The sequence below is a fragment of the Anopheles funestus genome, chromosome 2RL (assembly GCF_943734845.2).
Source record: "Anopheles funestus chromosome 2RL, idAnoFuneDA-416_04, whole genome shotgun sequence".
NCBI lineage: Eukaryota > Metazoa > Arthropoda > Insecta > Diptera > Culicidae > Anopheles > Anopheles funestus.
The window spans coordinates 85,466,137-85,479,637 of record NC_064598.1 but is presented as its reverse complement, the minus strand read 5'-3'; the positions used below and the strand labels follow the sequence as shown (position 1 = coordinate 85,479,637).

The window sequence follows — 13,501 nt, the reverse complement described above, 5'->3', positions numbered from 1 at the left end:
AAATTGCGCCAAATTGCTCGAATCCAGCACATTACTGCTCGACTCATTGACACACGTGGAAAAATGAATGCAGTTCAAATGTTCAATTTGGCAACACTGTTCTTTATTTACATCCTCAAAACACACGCACCCGGTAAACATCAAAACATTTATTTCTTTCCTTTTTTGTGCACATTTTACCAGCTTTTACTGTGCGTTTGCTTCTAAAATAGTTTAATGATCTTTTCGTTTAATTATTTATTAAATATTTAATTCGTTTAAACACAGTTTTTACCCGTACCGTACAGGGATCGGTTGCGATACACAAAAATAATGGCAAGACCGATTTCGTTCGTGACTGGAAATGCAAAGAAACTCGAAGAAGTACGTGCCATACTTGGATCCTGTTTTCCACGGGAAATTGTTGCTGTAAAGCTAGATCTTCCGGAGCTGCAGGGTGACATCGATGACATCTGTAAGCGCAAATGCCTCGAAGCGGCTCGGCAAGTGAAGGGACCGGTAATGGTGGAAGACACATGTTTGTGCTTTAACGCTTTAAAAGGTCTTCCGGGTGAGTGTAACTACAATAATAGATTCTTTCATTAAAAACCAAATTGGCTAGTTTAATAAAAAATGATTTTTCTTGTAGGTCCATACATCAAATGGTTCCTCGACAAGCTGGGCCCGGAAGGGTTGCATAAGCTTCTCGATGGTTGGGAGGATAAAACCGCACAAGCAGTATGTACGTTCGCATACACGGATCAACCGGACGGCGAGGTGCTACTGTTCCAAGGCCGCACCGATGGAGTCATAGTAGAACCACGTGGTCCACGTGATTTCGGATGGGATCCGGTCTTCCAGCCTACCGGATATGATGAAACTTACGCTGAGCTACCAAAGACAAAAAAGAATGAAATCTCTCATCGATATCGCGCGCTAGCAAAGCTGGCAGATCATTTCTCCAAAGAAAGCAAATGAAGGTGTAAATAAAATGATAAGCCCAATGGCGAAAGGCCGTCGTAGAGTATTATTGGTAATTTATTTTACTACAAACTCGTTACATGCACCATAATTGACGACAGGTGCACAACTGGCACTAGCAGCAGCCTCCGTACTCTTTTGTCATTTTAATAGTCTTTTGCTGTGTGGAAATGCTTGCATTTTGCATCTTAAAATTAAGCGCACAATCTAGTCGGTTCGAGTTTAAACACACTTTAGAATTGAAGAAGAAAAAACCGGAATTAAAGTAGAAATAGCAAGCGCAAGTCCTTTGGGATTGACTAATCGTGTCCGAACGCTACCAACTAGTCGGTCTTCTTGCTCTTGGACTTTGGTTTCTTTGCCGCTGCCGCTGCTGCCCCCGCAGACCCGGTCTTCTTCTGCTTGTCCGAGTTCCAGTAGTACAGCACCTGCAGGGCGATCACCAGATTGGCGAAGGATGACGAACCGTACGTTATGATCATCATTTGATCGCCAGTTTCCTGAATCGAGGTAAAGATCCGTGCTAACGATCCGGCCAGCAGCATAAAGCACGTTACCGCCGATAGCTGACCGGTGCTACCGTTGCGATAGTTGGTGAATGCCTGTGACAGCTTTCCGAGCAGCAGAATCGGCACATTGAAACCTTGAGCAATTAGCAGGTACTTCATGGGTGTCAATCCTCCCATCAGCGCGTACACCAGCCCTGTGTAGGCGAACGTGAATGCTGCCGATAATACCGTGGAACCACCGAAGAACAGTACCATCATGGCGATGATGGCGGTTTGTAAGGCCAGAAAGGCTGTATCGCCCCAGGCACTAAACGGAAACCCATTCACAAAACTGTACGCCATGTGAATCGTAATGGCAAACAGATCGAGACAGACGCTGAACAGACTGATGCCGCGAGCAGATCTGTTGCCAAGAATCTTCGTAATCTGAGGCACCTTTACCAACACCGAGCCGGCAATAATGCCCAAGCCTAAGCCTTTGCTGAGCAACGCACGGAAACAGTCGCCTGTAGGACCACATGAAAGCATAGAAAGAATAAGCATTCGATAAGAGCCATTGCTAAATAGTTAAGAGCTACAAAACCACGCACCATCGAGCAGGTCAAACTCTACGAAGTAATTATCGTAACACTTTTCGTCCATCAGGTACAACATGAACTCCTTGCCGTAGTCCACCATTTCGATGCTTTATCGTCAAGAACTGTATTTTTATGCAAACGGTTACCGAATAAAATATGCGAGAAAAACACTAAATTACCGACGACAAAAAACGACAACACGGCAGCAATGACACGCCGCCACAACTGTCAGCCCTTGATGCGGATGTTAACACAGTGGTTGGGGAAATATGCTTATTTGTATATTTTTAAACATAATTTTAAATTGATACAGATAAAATAGTGCAAGTGATTATGCAGCATAATAAACATAAACAAGAGCATGTGCGAATTTATTGCAATAAAATTACATTTTAATAATGGAAGTTGATGTCGTATCAAAGCACACTGTGCTGCAAAGTTCGCGAACGTCAAAATGTACTGAGTGTAGAAAAAAAGGAAAAATATATCCTGCGTACATAATAACACAGCCGATTATTCACACGTTTGTTGATATTTTGTATAAAACACTATCGAAATTGGTTTTTGAATGGCTTCCGCGACTCCACAGGTAAGTAAAGGACCGTTGGTTGTAAAAACATCCCAGAATGTAACGATCCAGTTACCACGACGCAGTTTCCGTCGCTAGTGTTTTGATGTTGTAACCAAGACCATATTTCATCATCCTATGTTGTATGTTTACGTCGTACTTTAACAGGGAGCAAACCTGCTCTATGGATTAAGGAAATCCAGCAAATTCACCAAAGGCCTCGGAGCTCTCCTGCCCCAGGCGTACCGGAAGTTTTGGAACGAATGGAAAAATCAACAGCCTGCGGCAGTGCATTATGTACCGAAGGATGGTTAGTAGCAAAAGTACTGATCACCACAAACTTTACCAATAATCGGATTCTGTCGGTTGGTTTGATTAGGAATGTTCCAACGCGAAGACATTACCGGGCTTGTGACACCAATCCAGAACGTGCCGCTTCCAGTGATCGATCCACCGGAGGCTCACGAAGGCATCTGGGGCGGCGAAGCGGTCATCAAGGGTTTCCAGAAACGCAACCAATACAAACGGCGCGTACCACACTTCTGGGTTCCTGTGTTGCGTCGTTCGGTTGTACATAGTCGCGTATTGAATGAGTACATGGCCGTCACGGTAACGGATAGAACGTTGGCTCAGATACACGATCATCACGGCTTTGATCACTATCTGCTAAAAACGCCCGCTTGTGATCTACGCTCAATGTTGGCAATTAAGCTGAAGAAGAAAGTCCTCGAAGAACTCGTCGCCGGCTGTCCTAGGCTAGCATCTGAACCGACCAAACAGCAAGAATATCTGAAAGAGTTTGCCTGCTACCTAGAGCAGTACACGCCGGAAGAGATCGAATGGTACGGACTCACCTACAACGAGGCACTCACGAAAATGAAGCATCTCACCGAAGACAAAGACGCACAGCTGCCACAGAAGATCCTTTTCCGACAGAAACTGATCGAACAGCTACGAGAAGCCGGTATCCGAGAGGCACAGGAAGGGGAAAGCGGCGAAAGTGAGGACCTGAAAGGAATCAAGGATTCCACTACGTCGTCGTGGCTATCGAAGCTTAGCTTTAAGCCGAAAAATTGGTAAACAATGCGAAGAGTACGCCATCACCCTGCACAAAAAGACCAAACTGTCGTCTTCATTAGCATGCGTGTGTAAAAATCAGGGATTTGGTGAATGGAATAACGGAATAATCCTTTAGTCTCACTGCCTGCGCTGCCAGTCAGGAAGTAAATAAAACGACAAAACAGCCTGTTAATAGTGTTAACGAAAACCTTGATCTATTTTCATTCGGCAGTAGGCGCTGTTTAGCAATCGGCAGTTTTAATCCCGTGACAGTGTAAGTTGAATCAGTGGCAGTACTTTGACGGAGGACAGATCGGACAGGATGGCTTCGATGTTCTCTACCGACGTTACTTGCATCAAGCTTTCTCGCCGAAAGCTCAGTATGATGATGGCAAGCAGGGACAATATTTCAAGGCTATCATAGCCGAGAATTAAATCCCACAGTATGAGCAGTTGTTCCGGTGGTAGATGACCGCTAAATGCGCGCATCAACCACTTGAACACTACGCGAATCCTACGAGGAAAACAAAACACAACTTAATTCGCAAGCAAAAGCCGGCTAGCAATCGCTTACTTACGGTTGAATTTGAAGCTCCCGGAAGTGTGACCATAGCTGTGGTTCGTGCGTTTGCAGCAACTTCTCGAACAGGAGGCACAAACTCACGATACCCTGTGGATGGGTGTTGATCGTCGTCAGTCGATGGCAGTAACGGATGTAAAACGCTCGGAAGGTGTAGTATAGCGATACGGGATTATCGTAAAGGTAACAAAATGGGGCCGCCAACATACAGATTCCATGAAACGGGACAAACCCACACGGTGGCCCTTCGTACTGTTTCGCCTTTGCGGAGTTGGTAAACTCCACCTGGATGAGCTGGCTTATTTCGGTGTCTCTACTGAAACAGAGCATAATCTGAAAGGAGATGTGAAGGAAAAAGAAAGAAAAAGGAAAAGTAATTGGCCTTTGCACTTACAATCCGGATTTTTTTCTTTAAAACTAAAAAGCCGCGAACGTGAATTGGCGAACGTTTAATTTTTTAAGCTCTGCAAAGTTTCTGGATCTCGATGCTCTTGATCCTGCTTTATTTCTTGTCACATTATTAGTTGAATAAGTGTATTAAAAATGCAAAAGAACAGATGTTAAGTACTTTGAAGGTACCTGTCGAGATGTTAACTCACTTACCTGATAAAGCACATCCTCAAACACGAAATAACGATCGTCATTGGTTGCGGTCAGCTGTACATCCTTAAAAACCAATTTGTCCACTATGGATTCATTGGTCAGTACCGACTGTCGCAGTGCTTCCCAATGTTCAACGTGCTGCAAACAAAAAAGGGTAACAAATTAATGAAAATTGTCCCGTTCAAACTCGAACGAAACTTTGAGCTAGAACGCACATGTTGTTCGACCTGACTGCCAAGTACGTAGGACCAGAGTGCCCCACGCAACGGTGGCGGCGTGACTCCCTTCTTGAGCGCTTGCTGGCAGAGTGGTGCATGACGTTTTTTGAGAACCTTCTGGCACGTGACCGACCAGTCCCCGAAGTTGTTATCATTTCTTAGCACCTCCGAAAAGTGTGTGCGCAACTGGCAGAGGTTCTTCACCGTAAGGGATATGTGTGAAAATTCCCACTTTGGTAAAAAACTTCGCACAACCCATAAAAAGATAGCAAAAGGGAGGGAAAAAGGATATGAAAGAGTTAGTATTTTTTTAAAGATCGAGAAATGATTGAAAACGAGCGCAACGATTCAATATGTGTATGGGATGTGTGTTTGTGGTTACTCTGTCTCATCCTGCTTCATCGGTCCCTTGAGCGATAGCAGCACGTCGAGCAGATCTTTGGGAGCGTACACCGGTCGATAGTTGCTGAGATCGATCTGATAGGTGCTGAGCTCGTCCCACTTGGAGAGGATCTCCTCCCGGTCGGATGCGGTACGCATCTGACCGTGCAGTTGCGCTTTCGATTCCGAGCACATCGAGTTCAACGACTTGCGTACCCGTCGTTCCCATTGGATACCTGCTCGGCGTAGATAGTTCAACGGATCGCTGCTGGCGGGCGTTGGACGAGTGTCACTTTTTACGGCATTCCGGATCAGATGGTAGATCACGTTCCGTATTTCGGTTTCGAGTCCGTTCGCTTTGATTGCATTTTCGAGCGTTTGCTTCATATCGTCCTTGTCCACCTCCGGTGAGCAGGAGAGTTTCTGTAGGGTGGTGAAGGGAAATAAAAGAAGACGACATAACCAATCAGATGTGTTTGCGATTTAGTTACCAATTTACTTACTTGCACCGTCTTGTAGAGGTTACAGTACAGCTTCATCGTTTTCACGTCCTCCGCTAGCCGAAGGGCTGTATGATGGATGCTCGTGTCCTTCAGTTCCTCCATGAAGCTTCTATCGCGCACAGCCAGTGGGTATATTGCACCAGGTTCCGCCGAATCGGCCAACTCTGTCGACGACTAAGAAGAAACTGTTGCAATTTCCGGACCAAACGCTATAAGCTCTCACACAAACTTCACCAGCCAACTTCATGGGAGTTACATAGATATATTTGGTGCCATTTTCCTTCGTATTTCAATTCCCTATCGCTTTCTCTGTTATTTTGCCACAAATTTACTGTGCGGCTAGCACTCTCCCGCATCCCAACCTCCCATACATACCGTTGTGTCTTCTGCGTCCTTTGAATTGGTTGCCCTCACTAGCATCGTTTCACTCCCGCAAAACCCCCTGCACGGTCGGTCACTTTCCACAGTTATCCGGGGGGGACGATACGAGTCTGCCGAACCGAAGGCTCGTTTTGGTGAATCAATTTTACGACAACCCGTCACAAAACTTCAACGGCACGGTAAACATTTATTTATTCCGAGGGTAACCGACTGCCCGTTCCACGTGTCTCCATACACCCGCGCTAGATAATTTCGAAAAGGGGTCCAACAAAAAAACAAACACGCTTTGAATCAGGGATTCGTTTTCGGCAGGATTTGCCAATCGGACGGAAACGTATACAATACGGTGCGCGGGTTCTTCACACTACTGGCTTTTCCACGTATAGTTCGATTCGGTGGCACACTGCTGCTGGTGCTTTGATTGGTAACCAAATAACCCCAAATCGTTACCCATGGCAACCGCCAACAGTGTGGTGACCTGTTTTACAATTTTCGCGCAGTTTGATGGTGATGGTGAAGGAGAAGTTCCAAACGACTTCGATTTGGAAGGTGGAATGAATTGGTAAAGGTTGGAACTTTCGTCCATAGAGTTAGGTACTACATCATGAAGTAGGGAGTAGAGATGAGAATAACAACTCTTTTTAGTGAGTCAACTCAGAGTTAATGAGCCCTTATTACGAGTCAGCTCGCTTAACGACTCATTTCAGAGTCATAAAAAAACCTCGGCATAAATCTTCTAAGGCCTTCGCTTTTTTTTGGCAAATTTAACAAAATTTTTTAAATTGATTTATTTTAAAGCAAATTAGTTGAAGTTTCCTAAGGCTCATTTTTGCACCAAGTTTTGCCTATAACTCGGTCGGTATCCAACGGATCGCCAATCTTTAACCTGTGGTCGATAGATGGCACCAATGGCTACATTTTCTTCTTGGACGGCCATGCCCTCAGATGTCTGTGCCAGAAGTTATGCGAGGAACCAAGTGCCTTACCCTGTTTGAGAAAATGTAAAATTTTCCTCATTTTTCTGCAATTCAGCAAAATTTTTAAATGTGATATATTTTATTGCGAATTTGTTGCAATATGTTTCTTTTCACTCAAATAATGCTTTAAATTAAAAAAAGAATAAAAAATCAGAAAAAAATTTCAAAAAAATTTTCCACTCGAAAATTTCATAAGGGGTACCCCTTGCCATTTTTTTGAGAAATTTTGCAAAAAAAATAAAATTGATTTATTTTAATGCCAATCGGTTGCAATGTGTTTCTTTTCACTCCAGTAATGCTTTAAATAAAAAAAAGAGTGAAAAATAATCAAAAAATCAAAAATTTCAAAAAAAATAAAAATTTACAAAGGCTCATTTTTGCACCAAGTTTTGCCTATAACTCGGTTGGTATCCAACGGATCGCCAATCTGTAACCTGTGGTCGATAGATGGCACCAATGGCTACATTTTCTTCTTGGACGGCCATGCCCTCAGATGTCTGTGTCAGAAGTTATGCGAGGAACCAAGTTCCATACCCTGTTTGAGAAAATGTAAAATTTTCCTCATTTTTGCACAAAATTTTGCCTATAACTCGGTCGGTATCCAACGGATCGCCAATCTTTAACCTGTGGTCGATAGATGGCACCAATGGCTACATTTTCTTCTTGGACGGCCATGCTCTCAGATGCCTGTGCCAGAAGTTATGCGAGGAACCAAGTGCCTTACCCTGTTTGAGGAAATGTAAAATTTTCCTCAATTTTGCTCAAAGTTTTGCTTATAACTCGGTCGGTATCTAACGGATCGCCAATCTTTAACCTGTGGTCGATAGATGGCACCAATGGCTACATTTTCTTCTTGGACGGCCATGCCCTCAGATGTCTGTGCCAGAAGTTATGCGAGGAACCAAGTGCCTTACCCTGTTTGAGAAAATGTAAAATTTTCCTCATTTTTCTGCAATTCAGCAAAATTTTTAAATGTGATATATTTTATTGCGAATTTGTTGCAATATGTTTCTTTTCACTCAAATAATGCTTTAAATTAAAAAAAGAATAAAAAATCAGAAAAAAATTTCAAAAAAATTTTCCACTCGAAAATTTCATAAGGGGTACCCCTTGCCATTTTTTTGAGATATTTTGCAAAAAAAATTAAATTGATTTATTTTAATGCCAATCGGTTGCAATGTGTTTCTTTTCACTCCAGTAATGCTTTAAATAAAAAAAAGAGTGACAAATAATCAAAAAATCAAAAATTTCAAAAAAATAAAAATTTACTAAGGCTCATTTTTGCACCAAGTTTTGGCTATAACTCGATCGGTATCCAACGGATCGCCAATCTTTAACCTGTGGTCGATAGATGGCACCAATGGCTACATTTTCTTCTTGAAAGGCTATGCCCTCAGATGTCTGTGCCAGAAGTTATGCGAGGAACCAAGTGCCTTACCCTGTTTGAGAAAATGTAAAATTTTCCTCATTTTTGCACAAAATTTTGCCTATAACTCGGTCGGTATCCAACGGATCGCCAATCTTTAACCTGTGGTCGATAGATGGCACCAATGGCTACATTTTCTTCTTAGACGGCCATGCCCTCAGATGTCTGTGCCAGAAGTTATGCGAGGAACCAAGTGCCTTACCCTGTTTGAGAAAATGTAAAATTTTCCTCATTTTTCTGCAATTCAGCAAAATTTTTAAATGTGATATATTTTATTGCGAATTTGTTGCAATATGTTTCTTTTCACTCAAATAATGCTTTAAATTAAAAAAAGAATAAAAAATCAGAAAAAAATTTCAAAAAAATTTTCCACTCGAAAATTTCATAAGGGGTACCCCTTGCCATTTTTTTGAGAAATTTTGCAAAAAAAAATAAAATTGATTTATTTTAATGCCAATCGATTGCAATGTGTTTCTTTTCACTCAAGTAATGCTTTAAATAAAAAAAAGAGTAAAAAATAATCAAAAAATCAAAAATTTCAAAAAAATAAAAATTTACTAAGGTTTATTTTTGCACCAAGTTTTGCCTATAACTCGGTTGGTATCCAACGGATCGCCAATCTGTGAATTTGTTGCAATATGTTTCTTTTCACTCAAATAATGCTTTAAATTAAAAAAAGAATAAAAAATCAGAAAAAAATTTCAAAACAATTTTCCACTCGAAAATTTCATAAGGGGTACCCCTTGCCATTTTTTTGAGAAATTTTGCAAAAAAAATAAAATTGATTTATTTTAATGCCAATCGGTTGCAATAAGTTTCTTTTCACTCAAGTAATGCTTTAAATAAAAAAAAGAGTGAAAAATAATCAAAAAATCAAAAATTTCAAAAAAATATAAATTTACTAAGGTTCATTTTTGCACCAAGTTTTGCCTATAACTCGGTTGGTATCCAACGGATCGCCAATCTGTAACCTGTGGTCGATAGATGGCACCAATGGCTACATTTTCTTCTTGGACGGCCATGTCCTCAGATGTCTGTGTCAGAAGTTATGCGAGGAACCAAGTTCCATACCCTGTTTGAGAAAATGTTAAATTTTCCTCATTTTTGCACAAAATTTTGCCTATAACTCGGTCGGTATCCAACGGATCGCCAATCTTTAACCTGTGGTCGATAGATGGCACCAATGGCTACATTTTCTTCTTGGACGGCCATGCTCTCAGATGCCTGTGCCAGAAGTTATGCGAGGAACCAAGTGCCTTACCCTGTTTGAGGAAATGTAAAATTTTCCTCAATTTTGCTCAAAGTTTTGCTTATAACTCGGTCGGTATCCAACGGATCGCCAATCTTTAACCTGTGGTCGATAGATGGCACCAATGGCTACATTTTCTTCTTGGACGGCCATGCCCTCAGATGTCTGTGCCAGAAGTTATGCGAGGAACCAAGTGCCTTACCCTGTTTGAGAAAATGTAAAATTTTCCTCATTTTTCTGCAATTCAGCAAAATTTTTAAATGTGATATATTTTTTTGCGAATTTGTTGCAATATGTTTCTATTCACTCAAATAATGCTTTAAATTAAAAAAAGAATAAAAAATCAGAAAAAAATTTCAAAAAAATTTTCCACTCGAAAATTTTATAAGGGGTACCCCTTGCCATTTTTTTGAGAAATTTTGCAAAAAAAATAAAATTGATTTATTTTAATGCCAATCGATTGCAATGTGTTTCTTTTAACTCAAGCAAAGCTTTAAATAAAAAAAAGAGTGAAAAATAATCAAAAAATCAAAAATTTCAAAAAAATAAAAATTTACTAAGGCTCATTTTTGCACCAAGTTTTGCCTATAACTCGGTTGGTATCCAACGGATCGCCTATCTGTAACCTGTGATCGATAGATGGCACCAATGGCTACATTTTCCTCTTGGACGGTTATGCCCTCAGATGTCTGTGCCAGAAGTTATGCGAGGAACCAAGTTCCATACCCTGTTTGAGAAAATGCAAAATTTTCTTCATTTTTGCACCAAGTTTTGCCTATAACTCGGTCGGTATCCAACGGATCGCCAATCTTTAACCTGTGGTCGATAGATGGCACCAATGGCTACATTTTCTTCTTGGACGGCCATGCTCTCAGATGCCTGTGCCAGAAGTTATGCGAGGAACCAAGTGCCTTACCCTGTTTGAGGAAATGTAAAATTTTCCTCAATTTTGCTCAAAGTTTTGCTTATAACTCGGTCGGTATCCAACGGATCGCCAATCTTTAACCTGTGGTCGATAGATGGCACCAATGGCTACATTTTCTTCTTGGACGGCCATGCCCTCAGATGTCTGTGCCAGAAGTTATGCGAGGAACCAAGTGCCTTACCCTGTTTGAGAAAATGTAAAATTTTCCTCATTTTTCTGCAATTCAGCAAAATTTTTAAATGTGATATATTTTATTGCGAATTTGTTGCAATATGTTTCTTTTCACTCAAATAATGCTTTAAATTAAAAAAAGAATAAAAAATCAGAAAAAAATTTCAAAAAAATTTTCCACTCGAAAATTTTATAAGGGGTACCCCTTGCCATTTTTTTGAGAAATTTTGCAAAAAAAATAAAATTGATTTATTTTAATGCCAATCGATTGCAATGTGTTTCTTTTAACTCAAGCAAAGCTTTAAATAAAAAAAAGAGTGAAAAATAATCAAAAAATCAAAAATTTCAAAAAAATAAAAATTTACTAAGGCTCATTTTTGCACCAAGTTTTGCCTATAACTCGGTTGGTATCCAACGGATCGCCTATCTGTAACCTGTGATCGATAGATGGCACCAATGGCTACATTTTCCTCTTGGACGGTTATGCCCTCAGATGTCTGTGCCAGAAGTTATGCGAGGAACCAAGTTCCATACCCTGTTTGAGAAAATGCAAAATTTTCTTCATTTTTGCACCAAGTTTTGCCTATAACTCGGTCGGTATCCAACGGATCGCCAATCTTTAACCTGTGGTCGATAGATGGCACCAATGGCTACATTTTCTTCTTGGACGGCCATGCTCTCAGATGCCTGTGCCAGAAGTTATGCGAGGAACCAAGTGCCTTACCCTGTTTGAGGAAATGTAAAATTTTCCTCAATTTTGCTCAAAGTTTTGCTTATAACTCGGTCGGTATCCAACGGATCGCCAATCTTTAACCTGTGGTCGATAGATGGCACCAATGGCTACATTTTCTTCTTGGACGGCCATGCCCTCAGATGTCTGTGCCAGAAGTTATGCGAGGAACCAAGTGCCTTACCCTGTTTGAGAAAATGTAAAATTTTCCTCATTTTTCTGCAATTCAGCAAAATTTTTAAATGTGATATATTTTATTGCGAATTTGTTGCAATATGTTTCTTTTCACTCAAATAATGCTTTAAATTAAAAAAAGAATAAAAAATCAGAAAAAAATTTCAAAAAAATTTTCCACTCGAAAATTTCATAAGGGGTACCCCTTGCCATTTTTTTGAGAAATTTTGCAAAAAAAATAAAATTGATTTATTTTAATGCCAATCGGTTGCAATGTGTTTCTTTTCACTCCAGTAATGCTTTAAATAAAAAAAAGAGTGAAAAATAATCAAAAAATCAAAAATTTCAAAAAAAATAAAAATTTACAAAGGCTCATTTTTGCACCAAGTTTTGCCTATAACTCGGTTGGTATCCAACGGATCGCCAATCTGTAACCTGTGGTCGATAGATGGCACCAATGGCTACATTTTCTTCTTGGACGGCCATGCCCTCAGATGTCTGTGTCAGAAGTTATGCGAGGAACCAAGTTCCATACCCTGTTTGAGAAAATGTAAAATTTTCCTCATTTTTGCACAAAATTTTGCCTATAACTCGGTCGGTATCCAACGGATCGCCAATCTTTAACATGTGGTTGATAGATGGCACCAATGGCTACATTTTCTTCTTGGACGACCATGCTCTCAGATGCCTGTGCCAGAAGTTATGCGAGGAACCAAGTGCCTTACCCTGTTTGAGAAAATGTAAAATTTTCCTCAATTTTGCTCAAAGTTTTGCTTATAACTCGGTCGGTATCCAACGGATCGCCAATCTTTAACCTGTGGTCGATAGATGGCACCAATGGCTACATTTTCTTCTTGGACGGCCATGCCCTCAGATGTCTGTGCCAGAAGTTATGCGAGGAACCAAGTGCCTTACCCTGTTTGAGAAAATGTAAAATTTTCCTCATTTTTCTGCAATTCAGCAAAATTTTTAAATGTGATATATTTTATTGCGAATTTGTTGCAATATGTTTCTTTTCACTCAAATAATGCTTTAAATTAAAAAAAGAATAAAAAATCAGAAAAAAATTTCAAAAAAATTTTCCACTCGAAAATTTCATAAGGGGTACCCCTTGCCATTTTTTTGAGAAATTTTGCAAAACAAATAAAATTGATTTATTTTAATGCCAATCGGTTGCAATGTGTTTCTTTTCACTCCAGTAATGCTTTAAATAAAAAAAAGAGTGACAAATAATCAAAAAATCAAAAATTTCAAAAAAATAAAAATTTACTAAGGCTCATTTTTGCACCAAGTTTTGCTTATAACTCGATCGGTATCCAACGGATCGCCAATCTTTAACCTGTGGTCGATAGATGGCACCAATGGCTACATTTTCTTCTTGAAAGGCTATGCCCTCAGATGTCTGTGCCAGAAGTTATGCGAGGAACCAAGTGCCTTACCCTGTTTGAGAAAATGTAAAATTTTCCTCATTTTTGCACAAAATTTTACCTATAACTCGGTCGGTATCCA

The 13,501-nt window shown here is 40.4% G+C and overlaps 4 protein-coding genes across 7 annotated transcripts; 2 read left to right on the top strand and 2 right to left on the bottom strand.

Moving 5' to 3' along the window:
* The first annotated feature begins 59 nt into the window (after positions 1-59).
* On the top strand, positions 60-1,006 carry LOC125763336 (inosine triphosphate pyrophosphatase). Of its 4 annotated transcripts, none has more exons than XM_049426329.1 (3): positions 60-133; positions 268-550; positions 629-1,006. In XM_049426329.1, exons 1-3 carry the CDS (start codon positions 68-70, stop codon positions 955-957), a joined length of 678 nt encoding a protein of 225 aa, XP_049282286.1. In that variant the 5' UTR covers positions 60-67; the 3' UTR covers positions 958-1,006. The 4 variants fall into 4 exon arrangements, with proteins under 4 accessions (XP_049282286.1, XP_049282285.1, XP_049282287.1 ...); XM_049426328.1 differs by having other exon boundaries at positions 60-191; positions 288-550; XM_049426330.1 differs by having other exon boundaries at positions 64-191.
* On the bottom strand, positions 1,000-2,293 carry LOC125763335 (mannose-P-dolichol utilization defect 1 protein homolog). The gene is made up of 2 exons (XM_049426327.1): positions 2,060-2,293; positions 1,000-1,975 (listed from the first exon to the last, which is right to left on the bottom strand). Exons 1-2 carry the CDS (start codon positions 2,145-2,147, stop codon positions 1,284-1,286), a joined length of 780 nt encoding a protein of 259 aa, XP_049282284.1. The 5' UTR covers positions 2,148-2,293; the 3' UTR covers positions 1,000-1,283.
* A 195-nt stretch (positions 2,294-2,488) lies between these two features.
* LOC125763334 (39S ribosomal protein L28, mitochondrial) lies at positions 2,489-3,882 on the top strand. The gene is made up of 3 exons (XM_049426326.1): positions 2,489-2,636; positions 2,784-2,925; positions 2,995-3,882. Exons 1-3 carry the CDS (start codon positions 2,616-2,618, stop codon positions 3,693-3,695), a joined length of 864 nt encoding a protein of 287 aa, XP_049282283.1. The 5' UTR covers positions 2,489-2,615; the 3' UTR covers positions 3,696-3,882.
* LOC125763329 (TBC1 domain family member 19) lies at positions 3,864-6,989 on the bottom strand. Its single transcript, XM_049426320.1, has 7 exons — positions 6,335-6,989; positions 5,960-6,133; positions 5,458-5,879; positions 5,073-5,319; positions 4,858-4,995; positions 4,253-4,587; positions 3,864-4,188 (listed from the first exon to the last, which is right to left on the bottom strand). The coding sequence occupies exons 1-7, from the start codon at positions 6,377-6,379 to the stop codon at positions 3,933-3,935; spliced, it is 1,617 nt and encodes a 538-aa protein (XP_049282277.1). The 5' UTR covers positions 6,380-6,989; the 3' UTR covers positions 3,864-3,932.
* Positions 6,990-13,501: the final 6,512 nt, after the last annotated feature.